This window comes from Oryzias latipes, chromosome 13 (genome assembly GCF_053564925.1).
Source record: "Oryzias latipes strain Hd-rR chromosome 13, Olatipes_Hd-rR_3.1".
In the NCBI taxonomy this organism is placed as follows: Eukaryota; Metazoa; Chordata; class Actinopteri; order Beloniformes; family Adrianichthyidae; genus Oryzias; species Oryzias latipes.
This window is the reverse complement of record NC_136249.1, coordinates 36,397,551-36,415,000: the sequence shown is the minus strand read 5'-3', so window position 1 is coordinate 36,415,000 and position 17,450 is coordinate 36,397,551. Positions and strand designations below refer to the sequence as shown.

Below are 17,450 nucleotides of genomic sequence, written 5' to 3'. Positions count from 1 at the left end.
TAGTGTTGTTCACGTGATCCGTGCACGCTCCTCGCTGCAGCCGGACTCTTAGAAGTGAGGAAATTAGACAATCAGTGTGTAGTTTGTGTGAGTCCTACGGACACTCACAGATCACGTGCACACCCGTGCGTGCAGCATTCAGAAAGGGGCCAGGGGGTACCGGTTCCTGCTGCTTCGGTCTTGGTGTGTAGATGGCTGGACACTCTCCCTCTTTTTTTCCATCCCATCATCCACCCCAGAGTAGAAACACTCACCTGAGCACAGGTGTTATCTCAGTAGTCGCAGTTGAAGCAACCATAAAAAAATCTTTTTACAAATAACGATCAGAACTTGACCTGCATTAAAAGTCCGACACTTGGAGCCTGACTTGGACTTGGAGAAAGAGACTTGTGAAGATCTCGCTTCTGTCTTGTCATGGTTTCCTGGAACCAAAGACAGAACCTGTTCTGATCCAGATTTGACAAACTGTTGTCTACTGACACCAAACTGAAGGGCAGGCGTAGCATTTCTCCTCCGTCTCCAGACTCACGGCGTTTCCGTCGCTCGCCATGCGAGGCGCTAAGCAGACCACCGGAGCGGCATGGGCTTCAGCTCCATGCAAATCCAGCCTGAAACCTTCTGATCACACGTCTGCTGCTCCATGGCAGGCCAATAAAAATGACATTTAGGGATAGCTAAGATGGCTATTACCCAGCATGCACCTCTCCTCCACTGACTTTTCCCTTCAGAAGCTGTTACCAGTGGACAGAATGACCCAAACATTTCCTTACCAACAAACATGTCCGGATCACGAGTCAGAGATGCTGCGTCTCTTCATCAAACAGCAGGGGGGGGGGCTGCTGCTGTGGCCCCCCCATGAATATTTTAGGCTGTGTAAATGTTTTATTTCTTGTGGTTCCAGATTCCTCTGAACCTGCCGTGCTCCGTGACCCTGCAGCCGGGACCTGAGGACACCGGGAAGGTGGGGGGCGCTTTTTATCAAACGCTCACAGTAACCTCTGTCTGCCCCCCCAGTCCTGCTTATAACAATGCAGCCTGTGCTCCTCAGGCCTGCGGGGTGGACTTCGAGGTGAAGGCTTTCTGTGCAGAGAATGCTGAGGAAAAGATCCACAAGAGGTGAGTGACCCCCCCCCCCCAATTAAATATGAATGGAGGTGAAAACAGTCATGCGTCAGCAGCTTCCTGCTCATATAGACCGGACAACAGGGACTCGAACACTGGCAGGTCTGGGGGCCTCTGGCTGGTCTGTTGGCCTCTGGCTGGTCTGGGGGCCTCTGGCTGGTCTGGGGGCCTCTGGCTGGTCTGAGGGCCTCTGGCTGGTCTGGGGGCCTCTGGCTGGTCTGGGGGCCTCTGGCTGGTCTGTTGGCCTCTGGCAGTTCTGGGGGCCTCTGGCTGGTCTGAGGGCCTCTGGCTGGTCTGTTGGCCTCTGGCAGGTCTGGGGGCCTCTGGCTGGTCTGAGGGCCTCTGGCTGGTCTGAGGGCCTCTGGCTGGTCTGGGGGCCTCTGGCTGGTCTGGGGGCCTCTGGCTGGTCTGTTGGCCTCTGGCAGGTCTGGGGGCCTCTGGCTGGTCTGGGGGCCTCTGGCTGGTCTGTTGGCCTCTGGCTGGTCTGAGGGCCTCTTGCAGGTCTGGGGGCCTCTGGCTGGTCCGTTGGCCTCTGGCAGGTCTGGGGGCCTCTGGCTGGTCTGAGGGCCTCTGGCTGGTCTGAGGGCCTCTGGCAGGTCTGGGGGCCTCTGGCTGGTCTGTGGGCCTCTGGCTGGTCTGGGGGCCTCTGGCTGGTCTACTGACACCAAACTGAAGAGCAGGCGTAGCATTTCTCATCCGTCTCCAGGCTCACGGCGTTTCTGGCGTTTTCTATCAAACAGTTGGTTCTGGTGATCCTCTGGGTTCTGGACTTGGACCAGTGCTGTTTTTGCCTTTAGGTTCTGCATGTATGCTGATGACAGCCGTCTGTTCATGTAAGCTGAACCTGATAAAGGGCCGTAACCTTCCAGAGAAGCTGTGAAGGCCTCTTTTTGACCCATCTGGATGGATCCACTTCAGTTTTTGATTTGTTCCACACAGGATTCTGGACCTACCGGCACTAAATCGGTGCTGCAGAAATGCTGAAGGGACTCCCAGCAGAGCGCCCCCATCTGGTTTGACAGTTGTTTGCATAAAGACCTCCTTTCAGGTTTGGGTCCGTTTGTGTTGCTGCAGGAATTCGGTGCGTCTGGTGATCAGGAAGGTCCAGTACGCTCCGGAGAAACCCGGGCCTCAGCCCACGGCGGAGACCACGCGGCAGTTTTTGATGTCAGACAAGCCGCTGCACTTGGAGGCCTCCCTGGATAAGGAGGTGACGGCCCCCGCCGCTGGTCAAGGCCAACATTCATGAAGGCTTAACAGCTGAACGGAGAGGTCTGAACCTGCTGCTCGTTCAGGAGATTCTGACGTTCATGGATGCTCGACGGAGAACAACATCAGGTTTTCAGGTGGATCTCTGGATCTCCTGGTCTGAGTTCTGCTCACTGAGAGCACAGGAGCAGCTGGTTTATCAACGTTTGAAACATACCTTTAGGATTAAAACAAGAGCATCCAAACATCTATTTGATCAAAGAAAATGAAAACATGTTTCTGCTGAACTGCTGCTTGACTGTTGTCTCAAACTGTTGCCATGGTTACCAGATATAGCTCCTCAGAAGGGAGTGAAAAGTATCTACTCTGTTTTAGCTTTGTCACTCTGGAATGTGGTTGGTCACCATGGCAACAGCATGCAGGAGCATCTCTCCTCTCTGGACAGTTTCTGTTCCTGTTTCTGTCTTTCTCTGACTCATCTCTAAGTCTAATCTTCTGGTCTGCAAGCGGATAAGTCCAGAGAGACTGTAAAACCTGATGGGTTTGGAGGACCTCCTGCAGTGGTTCTGACCCGCTTTTTGTGTGTGTTTCAGATTTACTATCATGGGGAACCCATCAGTGTCAATGTGCATGTGACCAACAACACCAACAAGACGGTTAAGAGGATGAAGATCTCAGGTAGGCGGGGCCTCCGATGAGTCTGCAGCAAGTGAGTCCAGGTGTGTGTGTGTGTGTGCGTGTTGAGGTGTGTTTTCAGGTGTGTGAGCAGGTGTGTGTTCAGGTGTGTGTGCAGGTGTGTGTTCAGGTGTGTGCAAGTGCGTGTCCAGGTGTGTGTCCAGGTGTGTGTGCAGGTGTGTGTTCAGGTCTGTGCAGGTGTGTGTGCAGGTGTGTGTGCAGGTGTGTGTCCAGGTGTGTGTGCAGGTGTGTGTTCAGATATGTGTGAAGGTGTGTTCAGGTGTCTTCAGGTCTGCTTTGTGTCTGCAGTGCGACAGCATGCAGACATCTGCCTGTTCAACACAGCGCAGTACAAATGTCCAGTGGCCGTCGAAGAGTCAGAGTGAGTCTTTTGGTTTTATGGGGGACTGGGTCTCCAGAATTCTGATCTCTGCCAGAACCTGACTGCAAGACGAGTGACTCTGTAGTTCTGATCCTTCATCTGAAGGATCAGAACTACAGATCCTCACAAACACAAAGAGCTTTTTGACTCATCAGATAAAATTCCACACTATGCTGAAGTTTTCCCTGATCTTTGACTTCCAGGCAGCAGAAACTGGATTTTTAAAATTGCAAATCAACATCACGACAGAGAGTTTCTGCAGCAGGCGTGGCTTCAGTTTGGTTCCTGAGATGTTTGGTTGAAGGTTTAGGCTGGTCTGTCTCCTCAGTGACGTGGTTGCTCCCAGCTCCACCTTCTGCAAAGTCTTCACGCTCACGCCGTTCCTGGCCAACAACCAGGAGAAGCGTGGCCTTGCATTGGATGGGAAGCTAAAGCACGAGGACACGAACCTGGCGTCCAGCACCCTGTGAGTCCCCGCCCACACACACTCACCAAACCAGACCTCCAATGAGGGCTTGAACTACTGTCTGTGTTTCAGTCTGAGAGACGGAGCCAACAAAGAGATCCTGGGCATCCTCGTGTCCTACAAGGTCAAAGTGAAGCTGGTGGTGTCGCGCGGCGGGTCGGTACCCTGCTTTCTTTCACCATTAAACCCTTAAGCCCCGCCCCCCTGCAGACCGGAATCCCCTTAAAACCTCTTTAGACTTTACAGGAAGAGAAACCTGAAACAAGTCTATTTAAGAATTCTACAGAACTTTCAGCCCATCCACAACCAAAACCCAATTAGAATCAGAAAAGTTCTGCTCTGGTAAAGACATCTGAATTGGGACGTCCAAACAGCAGGAAGTCAGTCAAAGAATGAGAATGAGGACCTCCAAAATAAAACCCCATCAGTAATAAGAAAGAAAAATAACATAAAAATAAAGACAAGAAAATAAGATACACCAGCAGACACATCCACCGGATGGACCATTGGAACAGAAAGGGGCGGAGTTACTTTCCTGGTCACCTGTTTGTGGTATTGAGCAATGATGTGATGTTTTAAAAGTTAGGTTTACATATTTTTGTGGCCTCTGGTCAGATCACAAAGAAACTTCTAGATTTTGTTAGAAAAGGATGTTAGCAAACTGGTTAATTGTTTCAGAGAACAAAGATACTCTCTGGGTAAAAATTCCCCAAATGCAAAAACCAAATTTATTTTTATGATGAATGTCGGACACTTCAGCCCCAAAATGTAAAATAATGGAGGCTTTAGATCCCCAAACGTAAACTGAGAATTAAAACCAGAGTAATTAAACTGTCCAAACAAGAGTGAAGAAAACAGAAGTGGTCCCAGCAAAGACCCAGGGGGAACACCACAACCTGCAGCTGAACTGAGTTATTCACAGAGGGAGTCTGGGTTTAGGAGAGCATCACACAGCATTTTTACTGCAACAAGTTGCTTTTTTATGCTCACACATTAAAAACTAAAGACATTAAAAAACCCAGAACTGCCCGTTTAAGGTGGAACTCAGTTTTTCTTTTGAGTTCAACACAATTTTTAAAAAAATAACTTTGCTGTTCATCTCGTTCTCTTGCTTCATCGCATCGGTTCCCCACAGCAGAACGACCAGCAGAACATGAAAATAGAGAACATTCTTCTGAAGAGAAACTGCTGTAGTTTATATTTATGAATCCAGAAAGTGAACCAATGGCAGCGCGAGAAAACCAGCTCCAATGTTTGATGCTGAAGGTGTGAAATGTTTCCTCTTTCAGGATCCTTGGAGATCTGGCTGCCAGGTAACCGCTCACTCCCCTCACCGATGAAAACCCCCGCTGGGACTGACAAAGGTCACCTGACGGAGTCCATGCTGGACCTTTGTGTAGTAATGCTTTCATGCTAGTGTCTAATGAAGCTGTGTTTGCAGCCCGTCATGCACCTGAACCTTCTCTGTTTTAGCGACGTATCTGTGGAGCTGCCCTTCACCCTGATGCACCCGAAGCCGTTAGAGGAGTCCATCTACAAAGACGGTGAGCAGCAGCAGTTACAGACTGTGTCAGCCAGGGGGGTGATGGATGGTCTTTGGTATGAGTCACCCATGGAACCCACTCCCCCAGTCTCAGGAAAGACTCTCCCCCATCAGGCAGCTGAATCCCGGACATGTCTTAAGTTATACCGCAGGATTTTAGCTCGGCGTTCTTTCAAGCACTGGAACGCTCAAACCATTTATTATTCACATAAGGTCAGTGGATCCTGAAGCTAAAAAAGCAGCTTTGCACCAATAAGCAACAGTTTACAGAAGTGTTTACACAAACCCACACCAGCTGGTTGTGTTGAATTGGGGTGAGAACTAGAGTGAGAACTAGAGTGAGAACTGGAGTGAGAACTAGAGTGGGAACTGGAGTGAGAACTAGAGTGAGAACTGGAGCGAGAACTGGAGCGAGAACTGGAGCGAGAACTGGAGCGAGAACTGGAGTGAGCACTGGAGGGGGAACTGGAGTGAGAACTGGAGCGAGAACTGGAGCGAGAACTAGAGTGGGAACTGGAGTGGGAACTGGAGTGAGAACTAGAGTGGGAACTGGAGCCAGAACTGGAGCGAGTACTGGAGTGAGCACTGGAGGGGGAACTGGAGTGGGAACTGGAGCGAGAACTGGAGTGAGAACTGGAGCGAGATCTGGAGTGAGAACTGGAGTGAGAACTGGAGTGAGAACTGGAGGGAGAACTGGAGCGAAAACTGGAGTGAGAACTGGAGTGAGAACTAGAGTGGGAACTGGAGTGAGAACTGGAGCGAGAACTGGAGTGAGAACTGGAGCGAGAACTGGAGTGAGCACTGGAGGGGGAACTGGAGTGAGAACTAGAGTGAGAACTAGAGTGAGAACTGGAGCGAGAACTGGAGTGAGAACTAGAGTGGGAACTGGAGCGACAACTGGAGCGAGAACTGGAGTGAGAACTGGAGCGAGAACTGGAGTTAGCACTGGAGGGGGAACTGGTGTGAGAACTAGAGTGAGAACTGGAGTGAGAACTAGAGTGGGAACTGGAGTGAGAACTGGAGGGGGAACTGGGGTGAGAACTAGAGTGAGAACTGGAGTGAGAACTAGAGTGGGAACTGGAGCGAGAACTGGAGCGAGAACTGGAGTGAGAACTGGAGCGAGAACTGGAGTGAGAACTGGAGTGAGAACTGGAGTGAGCACTGGAGTGAGCACTGGAGGGGGAACTGGAGTGAGAACTAGAGTGAGAACTAGAGTGAGAACTGGAGCGAGAACTGGAGCGAGAACTGGAGTGAGAACTACAGTGAGAACTGGAGTGAGAACTGGAGTGAGCACTGGAGGGGGAACTGGAGTGAGAACTAGAGTGAGAACTAGAGTGGGAACTGGAGCGAGAACTGGAGCGAGAACTGGAGCGAGAACTGGAGTGAGAACTACAGTGAGAACTGGAGCGAGAACTGGAGTGAGAACTGGAGCGAGAACTGGAGTGAGAACTGGAGTGAGCACTGGAGGGGGAACTGGAGTGAGAACTAGAGTGAGAACTACAGTGAGAACTGGAGCGAGAACTGGAGCGAGAACTGGAGCGAGAACTGGAGTGATAACTACAGTGAGAACTGGAGCGAGAACTGGAGCGAGAACTGGAGCGAGAACTGGAGTGAGAACTGGAGTGAACCCACAAAAAGGTTTGTCTGGTTCCAACCAAAGTTAATTCAGCTGCAATTGTTTTGCAATACAGACGCTGGCATGTTGGAACCAGATGTTGTGAGTAAGCAGTGATTGTTCTGAGTCAACGTTTCTATGGGAGCCACTCTCACCAATCAGGTGTGGGCTTGTAGGAGGGCCACACCCCTAGCATTTGAAAAGGGGCTATATGAAATCTGTCAATCAAATATTTTAAATATTGGACGTGAGGGCCAGCAGGCTCCACCTACTTTTATTGAGGCATCTGATTGGTCAGTTAATAATTTGAATACTTTGAACTATAGAAATAAAATCATTCAAAGGATTATCAAGAAGATGTCAGATCCAGAACGGTTCTTCTGACCAACAGCACGAGGAACAGCTGTTCATCTCTATAGACGTCTGTGGGATTTTGGCTTCTTGGAGCCACTTCCTGTTTGGAAAGCCGGGGGGGGGCACTCAGTCAAGTTTTTCAATGGAGGGAGCTGTAATAAAAACACACAAGCATGAGGAGATCATAAAAGCTCCACACAGAAGGAACCCAGCCGGAATTTGAACCCATCGCTATGAAAATAACAAAAGAACAAAAATATCTGATGATTTGTGTCTTTCATCTGAACTCAAATGAAAGAATTTTAGCAAAGAACATTTATTCAGGGTTCATACTTCAGGGAAGAATCTCTTTTCTCTCTCCTTGTTTTATTTCAACAGAGAACCTAAAACAGAACAGCTTCTAACGTTCTCTTGTGTTCTCCAGCTCCAGATGAGGCTCCGATCGACACAAACCTGATCCAGTTTGACACAAAGTAAGCATGCACCCCCTCCCCCGTCTCTCATCAGCCCCCACCTCCTGCATGAGCTCCATTGGTTCCTGGCACTGGCTGTGTCTCCTGAGCGGCGGCCTTAATGCATCCTAATGCGAGCAGGAAATGAGCTTCTACGCCTGTCAGCAGACAGACACGCTGCCGCTGCTGTTAGTGTTACTGTGGCTGCTGCTGCTGCTGCTGTTATCGTTAGTGTGGCTGCCGCTGCTGTTAGTGTTACTGTGGCTGCTGCTGCTGTTAGTGTTACTGTGGCTGCTGCTGCTGTTAGTGTTACTGTGGCTGCTGCTGCTGTTAGTGTTACTGTAGCTGCCGCTGCTGTTAGTGTTACTGTGGCTGCCGCTGCTGTTAGTGTTACTGTAGCTGCTGCTGCTGCTGTTAGTGTTACTGTGGCTGCTGCTGCTGTTAGTGTTACTGTGGCTGCTGCTGCTGTTAGTGTTACTGTAGCTGCCGCTGCTGTTAGTGTTACTGTGGCTGCCGCTGCTGTTAGTGTTACTGTGGCTGCTGCTGTTAGTGTTACTGTGGCTGCCGCTGCTGTTAGTGTTACTGTGGCTGCTGCTGCTGTTAGTGTTACTGTGGCTGCTGCTGCTGTTAGTGTTACTGTGGCTGCTGCTGCTGCTGTTAGTGTTACTGTGGCTGCCGCTGCTGTTAGTGTTACTGTGGCTGCCGCTGCTGTTAGTGTTACTGTGGCTGCTGCTGCTGTTAGTGTTACTGTGGCTGCTGCTGCTGTTAGTGTTACTGTGGCTGCTGCTGCTGTTAGTGTTACTGTGGCTGCTGCTGCTGTTAGTGTTACTGTGGCTGCTGCTGCTGCTGTTAGTGTTACTGTGGCTGCTGCTGCTGTTAGTGTTACTGTGGCTGCCGCTGCTGTTAGTGTTACTGTGGCTGCTGCTGCTGTTAGTGTTACTGTGGCTGCTGCTGTTAGTGTTACTGTGGCTGCTGCTGCTGTTAGTGTTACTGTGGCTGCTGCTGCTGCTGTTAGTGTTACTGTGGCTGCTGCTGCTGCTGTTAGTGTTACTGTGGCTGCTGCTGCTGTTAGTGTTACTGTGGCTGCTGCTGCTGTTAGTGTTACTGTGGCTGCTGCTGTTAGTGTTACTGTGGCTGCCGCTACTGTTACTGTTACTGTGGCTGCTGCTGCTGTTAGTGTTACTGTGGCTGCCGCTGCTGTTACTGTTACTGTGGCTGCTGCTGCTGTTAGTGTTACTGTGGCTGCTGCTGCTGTTAGTGTTACTGTGGCTGCTGCTGCTGCTGTTAGTGTTACTGTGGCTGCTGCTGCTGTTAGTGTTACTGTGGCTGCTGCTGCTGTTAGTGTTACTGTGGCTGCTGCTGTTAGTGTTACTGTGGCTGCTGCTGCTGTTAGTGTTACTGTGGCTGCTGCTGCTGTTAGTGTTACTGTGGCTGCTGCTGCTGTTAGTGTTACTGTGGCTGCTGCTGCTGTTAGTGTTACAGTGGCTGCTGCTGCTGTTAGTGTTACAGTGGCTGCTGCTGCTGTTAGTGTTACTGTGGCTGCTGCTGCTGTTAGTGTTACAGTGGCTGCTGCTGCTGTTAGTGTTACTGTGGCTGCTGCTGCTGCTGTTAGTGTTACTGTGGCTGCTGCTGTTGTCAGTGTTACTGTGGCTGCTGCTGCTGCTGCTGTTAGTGTTAGTGTGGCTGCTGCTGCTGCTGCTCCTTTTATCGTTACTGTGGCTGCTGCTGCTGTTAGTGTTACTGTGGCTGCTGCTGCTGCTGCTGTTAGTGTTAGTGTGGCTGCTGCTGCTGTTACTGTTACTGTGGCTTCTGCTGCTGTTAGTGTTACTGTGGCTGCTGCTGCTGTTAGTGTTACTGTAGCTGCCGCTGCTGTTAGTGTTACTGTGGCTGCTGCTGCTGTTATCGTTAGTGTGGCTGCTGCTGTTAGTGTTACCGTGGCTGCTGCTGCTGTTAGTGTTACTGTGGCTGCCGCTGCTGTTAGTGTTACTGTGGCTGCTGCTGCTGTTAGTGTGGCTCCTGCTGCTGCTGTTAGTGTTACTGTGGCTGCTGCTGCTGCTGTTAGTGTTACTGTGGCTGCTGCTGTTAGTGTTACTGTGGCTGCTGCTGCTGTTAGTGTTACTGTGGCTGCCGCTGCTGTTAGTGTTACTGTGGCTGCTGCTGCTGCTGTTAGTGTTACTGTGGCTGCTGCTGTTAGTGTTACCGTGGCTGCTGCTGCTGTTAGTGTTACTGTGGCTGCTGCTGCTGTTAGTGTTACTGTGGCTGCCGCTGCTGTTATTGTTACTGTGGCTGCTGCTGCTGCTGTTAGTGTTACTGTGGCTGCTGCTGCTGTTAGTGTTACTGTGGCTGCTGCTGCTGTTAGTGTTACTGTGGCTGCTGCTGCTGTTAGTGTTACTGTGGCTGCCGCTGCTGTTAGTGTTACTGTGGCTGCTGCTGCTGTTAGTGTTACTGTGGCTGCCGCTGCTGTTAGTGTTACTGTGGCTGCTGCTGCTGTTAGTGTTACTGTGGCTGCTGCTGCTGTTAGTGTTACAGTGGCTGCTGCTGCTGTTAGTGTTACTGTGGCTGCTGCTGCTGCTGTTAGTGTTACTGTGGCTGCTGCTGCTGCTGTTAGTGTTACTGTGGCTGCCGCTGCTGTTAGTGTTACTGTGGCTGCTGCTGCTGCTGTTAGTGTTAGTGTGGCTGCTGCTGCTGTTAGTGTTACTGTGGCTTCTGCTGCTGTTAGTGTTACTGTGGCTGCTGCTGCTGTTAGTGTTACTGTGGCTGCCGCTGCTGTTAGTGTTACTGTGGCTGCTGCTGCTGTTATCGTTAGTGTGGCTGCTGCTGCTGTTAGTGTTACTGTGGCTGCCGCTGCTGTTAGTGTTACTGTGACTGCCGCTGCTGTTAGTGTTACTGTGGCTGCTGCCGCTGCTGTTAGTGTTACTGTGGCTGCTGCTGCTGTTATCGTTAGTGTGGCTGCTGCTGCTGTTAGTGTTACTTTGGCTGCTGCTGCTGTTAGTGTTACTGTGGCTGCTGCTGCTGCTGTTATCGTTACTGTGGCTGCTGCTGCTGTTAGTGTTACTGTGGCTGCTGCTGCTGCTGCTGTTAGTGTTAGTGTGGCTGCTGCTGCTGTTAGTGTTAGTGTGGCTGCTGCTGCTGTTAGTGTTAGTGTGGCTTCTGCTGCTCCTTTTATCGTTACTGTGGCTGCTGCTGCTGTTAGTGTTACTGTGGCTGCTGCTGCTGCTGTTATCGTTACTGTGGCTGCTGCTGCTGTTAGTGTTACTGTGGATGCTGCTGCTGTTAGTGTTAGTGTGGCTGCTGCTGCTGTTAGTGTTAGTGTGGCTTCTGCTGCTCCTTTTATCGTTACTGTGGCTGCTGCTGCTGTTAGTGTTACTGTGGCTGCTGCTGCTGCTGCTGTTAGTGTTAGTGTGGCTGCTGCTGCTGTTAGTGTTACTGTGGCTTCTGCTGCTGTTAGTGTTACTGTGGCTCCTGCTGCTGTTAGTGTTACTGTAGCTGCCGCTGCTGTTAGTGTTAGTGTGGCTGCTGCTGCTGCTGTTAGTGTTACTGTGGCTGCTGCTGCTGCTGCTGTTAGTGTGGCTGCTGCTGCTGTTAGTGTTACTGTGGCTGCTGCTGCTGTTAGTGTTACTGTAGCTGCCGCTGCTGTTAGTGTTACTGTGGCTGCTGCTGCTGTTATCGTTAGTGTGGCTGCTGCTGTTAGTGTTACCGTGGCTGCTGCTGCTGTTAGTGTTACTGTGGCTGCCGCTGCTGTTAGTGTTACTGTGGCTGCTGCTGCTGTTAGTGTGGCTCCTGCTGCTGCTGTTAGTGTTACTGTGGCTGCTGCTGCTGCTGTTAGTGTTACTGTGGCTGCTGCTGTTAGTGTTACCGTGGCTGCTGCTGCTGTTAGTGTTACCGTGGCTGCTGCTGCTGCTGTTAGTGTTACTGTGGCTGCTGCTGCTTTTAGTGTGGCTGCTGCTGCTGTTAGTGTTACTGTGGCTGCTGCTGCTGTTAGTGTTACTGTGGCTGCTGCTGCTGCTGTTAGTGTTACTGTGGCTGCTGCTGCTTTTAGTGTGGCTGCTGCTGCTGTTAGTGTTACTGTGGCTGCTGCTGCTGTTAGTGTTACTGTGGCTGCCGCTGCTGTTAGTGTTACTGTGGCTGCTGCTGCTGCTGTTAGTGTTACTGTGGCTGCTGCTGCTGTTAGTGTTACTGTGGCTGCTGCTGCTGTTAGTGTTACTGTGGCTGCTGCTGCTGCTGTTAGTGTTACTGTGGCTGCTGCTGTTACTGTTACCGTGGCTGCTGCTGCTGTTAGTGTTACTGTGGCTGCTGCTGCTGCTGTTAGTGTTACTGTGGCTGCTGCTGTTAGTGTTACTGTGGCTGCTGCTGCTGTTAGTGTTACTGTGGCTGCTGCTGCTGTTAGTGTTACTGTGGCTGCCGCTGCTGTTAGTGTTACCGTGGCTGCTGCTGCTGCTGTTAGTGTTACTGTGGCTGCTGCTGCTGTTAGTGTTACTGTGGCTGCTGCTGCTGCTGTTAGTGTTACTGTGGCTGCTGCTGTTAGTGTTACTGTGGCTGCCGCTGCTGTTAGTGTTACTGTGGCTGCTGCTGCTGTTAGTGTTACTGTGGCTGCTGCTGCTGCTGTTAGTGTTACTGTGGCTGCTGCTGCTGAGGACCTGTGGGTAGGTAGCATGGTCGGTCGGTAAGGTGAAAAGCTACCACACAGGATTCAGTTCAATGGTACTGGGGGCAATTACCATATCAATGGCGAGCAATTAACATCACCCAGTGGGGGTCCTTGGGCAAGACCCTTAACGCTGCTGCCTCCCCAGCGTGGTTCGGCTGCAGCGCACCGCTCCCCCAGGGGATGGGTCAAATGCGGAGAACAAATTTCCCATTATGGGATAAATAAAGTATAAAAAAATAAAATAAAAAATAAAACACAGAGTCACTCCACTCAGCCTGCAGGCTAAACCACCAGATCCAGTCCCAGCAAAGCTGGAACCACATCATCAGTGACACACAAGGATCTGGTTTTCAGCCTAAAGCTGAGGTCCAGATCAAATCTTTAGCCTGGTTTCCGGGTTTAGCATGGTTTTAGACGTGAGCACAGCGTCAGGTTTTAGCATGGTTCAGGTATCTGTTGCTGATGTTTCTCTCTTTTGTTGTCCGTCGCAGCGATGATGACATCATCTTCGAGGACTTTGCGCGGCAGCGGCTAACCGAAGCGAAGGATGACGAGGACGAGGAGCCGGTGGACTCGCCCAAACTAGAGGACAGATAAAGACAAGGAGGGCCGGGCGCCGCAGCGGTTGCGGCGTGGAGCTACCGGAGTTTCATCCACAGTCGGGACACCTGGTGTTGGCGCCGTGTTCGTGTGTTGTCCTTGTCCGTCCTCTTCCTGCGTCCTGCAGGGCTGTAAAAAGCTAGAACCCCGCGGCCCGGTTTCCTGGCGGAGGAAACGCCAGGCTGGAGCTGTGGCCACGGCGGGAAGCATGCTTCAACTCTCTCTCTTCATTAAGGACCCAAAGGCAGTCGGGTGTCGTTGACTTTAGCTTCAGGAGGTTTTTGATGCTGCCAGAACCGGATGATCTGGAGTTCTGCAGGACCAGTTGACCCGTGGAGACGTGCATGAAGTGTTCCTGTAGTTCCTTTGATCTGTTGTATCATGAATATTCCGTGTTTGTAAAACGTTCTGCACACAGACCAGAGTTCAGGTTAAAGAGCTAAAAATATGAGGTGATGCAGGACCGGTTCTGTTCTGATCCGTTTGGTTCCTGAAGTTCTTTTGAAAACCCACTCAAAGTTTTTTTGACATTCCAGTTTTTCACACCTTAAAGTGATGAAAATCTTGGATTTTCTGTTTCTTAACCCCAAACTGTTTGTGATTGGAGGTCATGTGACCTTCAGACTCACTTGGGGGTAAGATGGCGGCCCAACTTGCTGCCTTGGAAACAAACGGCGGTCCGTTTCTATGAACAGGTTTTTCAATTAGCTCTCAAAAACAAAACAATAAAGTTGTGAAAAAACATTGCGGGTTCTTTGAGTTCCTCCGTCGTTTCTTCCAGAGCTAGACTTGACTCCATTGCCCCCGGGGGGCGCTCCACTGCCTCCATCGCAAACTCATGACGCCGTTTTTCCCGTGGAGTTTCTGCAGGCTAAACCACCAGATCTTTCAGGAAAATATGACAATCCGATGAAAAATTCGGCCTCCTCTGCAGCTCCTGGTCTGTCAGCTGTAAAAGGAGCGGCTCTGAGGAAGGAACCTGATTGGTTCCTGGCGGAGGCGTGGGAGTCCCAGTCCTCTTCCACATGATATGAGCTTCTGTTTTAAAGCTCTCAGAAGACACTGTGTCTCTATTCCTGGGGAATACAACATTGTCATCAGTAAAAGAAAGTTGGGGTTCCTCTCTGAGGGAACAGAACCAAACAAACACAAGCAGAACTTCTTCAAGGCTCCTGGGCGGTAAACATGGTGGTGACATCATCCAGAGGAGGCGTCAGCTCACCGATTCACCGTCTGCTTTGATCATCATCTGTAAAAACAAACATTTTTTAGATTTTCACGTGAATGAAATGAGATCTTTTCTATCGTCTGATGTTTCTAATGGAACTGCCGGTCCACACGTCCATCAATACGGAGACGCAAAACTTGAAGTTAGTCTGGATGTTCTGGTCCATGTCACATGATCACAGCAGCCAATCAGAGGTCAGAGCGGAAGGTCAGACATCCTTAACCCTTGTGCTATCTTAGATGACCCCCCCCCCCTTCCATTGAGGTGTTCTCCCTACCATGACAAAGGTGGATAAAGGTGGAAAGATTTCATGTAATCCATGGACACCAGTGAAGATCACAAATCATTGAAGAAAAAAGGTTCAGAGCTCTGTCTAGTGGGTCTAGATGACCCCACTCCCAATGGTAAAGTGCCTAGGATAGAACAAGGGTTACACACCTTTAACTGAGCGTGGAGACGGTACCACCTCACGTCACGTTCTCCTTCATAAGGGTGACGCCGTCTTAACGGTAAACCGTAGGATCTGGACCAAATCCTACGGTTTACTGTCTAAAGATGATTTTAAGATAAGATAAGATAGGACTTTATTGATCCCCGGAGGGAAATTGGGTTGTCAGAGCAGCCAAAAACAACAAGAATAGCAATTGGAAAAATACGAAAAATAAAGTAGCAATGAGTAAGAATAAAAATAGTAATAATACAAGGTGGAAGTAAAAGTACAGTATAAATAACGGATTAAATGAGGCAACAAATATCAGCAGCGGTGTTCATCAGTCCTAGACCGTGTTGTTGAATAGTCTGACTGCTGTTGGGATGAAGGACCTCCGGTAACGCTCCTTCTTGCACTGGGGGGGCAGCAGTCTCTGGCTGAATGAGCTGCTCATAGTCCTCACTGTCGTATACAGGGGGTGGGAGGGGTTGTTCCGGATGCTGGACAGCTTGGTCAGCATCCTCCTCTCATCTACATAGTCCACTGGGTCCAGGGGACAGCTCAGGACAGAGCTGGCTCTCTTCACCAGCTTGTCCAGCTTCTTTTTGTCCCTTTCATTGATTCCTCCACACCAGCAGACCACAGCATAGAAAGTTGCTGATGCAACGACAGTCTCATAGAAGGTAGTGGCCCACACACACCAAAGGACCTCAGTCTCCTCAGGAGGTGGAGGCGACTTTGGCCCTTCTTGTGCAGGACCTTTGTGTTATCTGACCAGTCCAGTTTGCTTGTACACATCCACCCTCTCCATGTCCGGTCCCTGAATGACCACGGGGGGAGGCTGAGAAGCCTTTTTCCAGAAGTCGACCACCATCTCTTTCGTTTTTGTGGCATTGATGTGAAGGTGATTGAGTTCAGACCAGTCCACAAAGTCCTTGATCACCTTCTTGTGTTCCAGATTGTTTCCCTCTGAAACGCGTCCAACGATGGCTGTGTCATCGGAGAACTTCTGGATGTGGCAGCTGTTTGAGTCATGGTAGAAGTCTGATTTAAAGCTACCAGATGGAGTTACCACTCTGATCAATTTCTCAATGAATAAAACTCTCCAAAATATACAAACTTTTATGTAATTTAGATAACAATATTTCACTTCCGACAACAAAATGGGATGCAGATTTGAGCATCAGCACAGATGAAAGTTTTTGGTCAGAACTTTGTCTAAACACCTTTAAAATGACAAAAAGTCCAAATCTGCAGCTAATCCATTTCAAAACTCTACACAGAATTTACTACACTGGACAGAGGATGTTCAAGATGGGTCTCAGTAACTCAGACATTTGTCAGCACTGTGACAGTAATCTACCCGACAATTACATGCATGCACTATGGTTCTGCACGCCTGTCCAGGCTCTCTGGCAGCAGGTATGTGCCGATCTATCAGTCTGGCTTAAGGTTTCAATCACAGCTTCACCGTCACTTTGTGTGCTTGGTGACATGAGTGCCATCGATGTAGAAGGAGGATTAGGCTCTATCATTTTCATAACTCTCTGTATTGCCAAAAAAACTATTTTAATAAATTGGAAAAGCAAGAAAAATATAAATATAAGTCAACACAGAAATCTGCTGCTTGATCATATCAGCTTGGAAAAAATGTCAGCCCAAGGTTCAAGTAACTTTGAAAGAATTCGGTCTCTCTGGTCTCCCATAGCTAACTCCATGACTTATGCCAGGGGTCGGGAACCTTTTTTGCCGAGAGAGCCATAAACGCCACATATTTTTAAATGTAATTTCCAAAGAGCCATACAATAATGTAGTGTCCCTTTCCCACACTGAGGCACTGAGACTTAACCTCTTTTAGGATTCTTTATTCTGGTTACTGCAGACCACAACAAACGCCGTACAATTAATTCAGCAACTCCTGATGTAATTTCAACATTTTTAAAGTACAATAAGTCTGTGGATTATTTTTAATAACATTGTTATGCTGTTGCTAATAAATGATGAGTATTTTTCGTGGTAGTTTTGCTGATGGTCTGGTCTGGTTGATACGTGGTGAGTTTCTGCTTCATGCAGGCGTTGAGACTTTAAACGTGATCTTAGGTCTGAATGTTCTTTAGATGTGAGACAGACTGTCATGTTTCGTCAAGTTCCTGTCTAACATCTGTGTCCTCGTGTGTCGCTTCCTGTTTTCTTTTGAAAGTTCCTCCCTTTCCTGTTCATGTCTGTTTTCCCCACAGCTGTAGACCTAATCATCCCTGATCGTTCCCACCTGTGCTGTCCCTCCTCATATGTATTTATGGTCTGTGTCTCCCTCTGTCCTGTGCCTGATTATCATGTGTAGATGTTTACCAAACCCTACGCCTATCTCAGGTTCTCAGGAATAAAAGTTTTCCAAGAACTCTGCATCTGAGTCCTCGCCATTCTGTGGTCCTTGTCAGTATAATCAGGCCAGAATGGACTCAGCAGAGAGCAGCACTCTAGCTGCCGTTCTACAACGCCTGGAGGCTCGCCTTTCCCAGCAGGAGGACTTCCAGAAGTCCCTGGCCGCCCACATGGTTCAGGTCACCTCCCAAGTCCAGGAACTCCGTCCAAGGCAGCCCTTGACCAACCCGCCCCCGGGAGCCTCTTCAGCCGTCCCGGCTTCTGCCCCGCCCGCGCCTGCCCGGTGTTCGGAGATCAGGATCGCTCCTCCCGAGCGTTACTCAGGAGAGTCAGGATTATGCAGG

General features: G+C 49.9%; 1 protein-coding gene across 2 annotated transcripts in view; it reads left to right on the top strand.

Moving 5' to 3' along the window:
* arrb1 (arrestin, beta 1) overlaps positions 1-13,810 on the top strand; it is a 30,193-nt gene extending 16,383 nt beyond the window's left edge. For both annotated transcript variants that reach the window (XM_023962016.2, XM_078929812.1), the window contains exons 6-16: positions 902-961; positions 1,049-1,116; positions 2,197-2,332; positions 2,925-3,009; positions 3,316-3,388; positions 3,717-3,854; positions 3,927-4,010; positions 5,144-5,167; positions 5,328-5,398; positions 7,791-7,839; positions 12,958-13,810. In XM_023962016.2, the coding sequence (XP_023817784.1) occupies positions 902-961; positions 1,049-1,116; positions 2,197-2,332; positions 2,925-3,009; positions 3,316-3,388; positions 3,717-3,854; positions 3,927-4,010; positions 5,144-5,167; positions 5,328-5,398; positions 7,791-7,839; positions 12,958-13,063 (894 nt within the window). In that variant the 3' untranslated portion in view covers positions 13,064-13,810. The remainder of the gene's footprint in view (positions 1-901; positions 962-1,048; positions 1,117-2,196; positions 2,333-2,924; positions 3,010-3,315; positions 3,389-3,716; positions 3,855-3,926; positions 4,011-5,143; positions 5,168-5,327; positions 5,399-7,790; positions 7,840-12,957) is intronic.
* Positions 13,811-17,450: the final 3,640 nt, after the last annotated feature.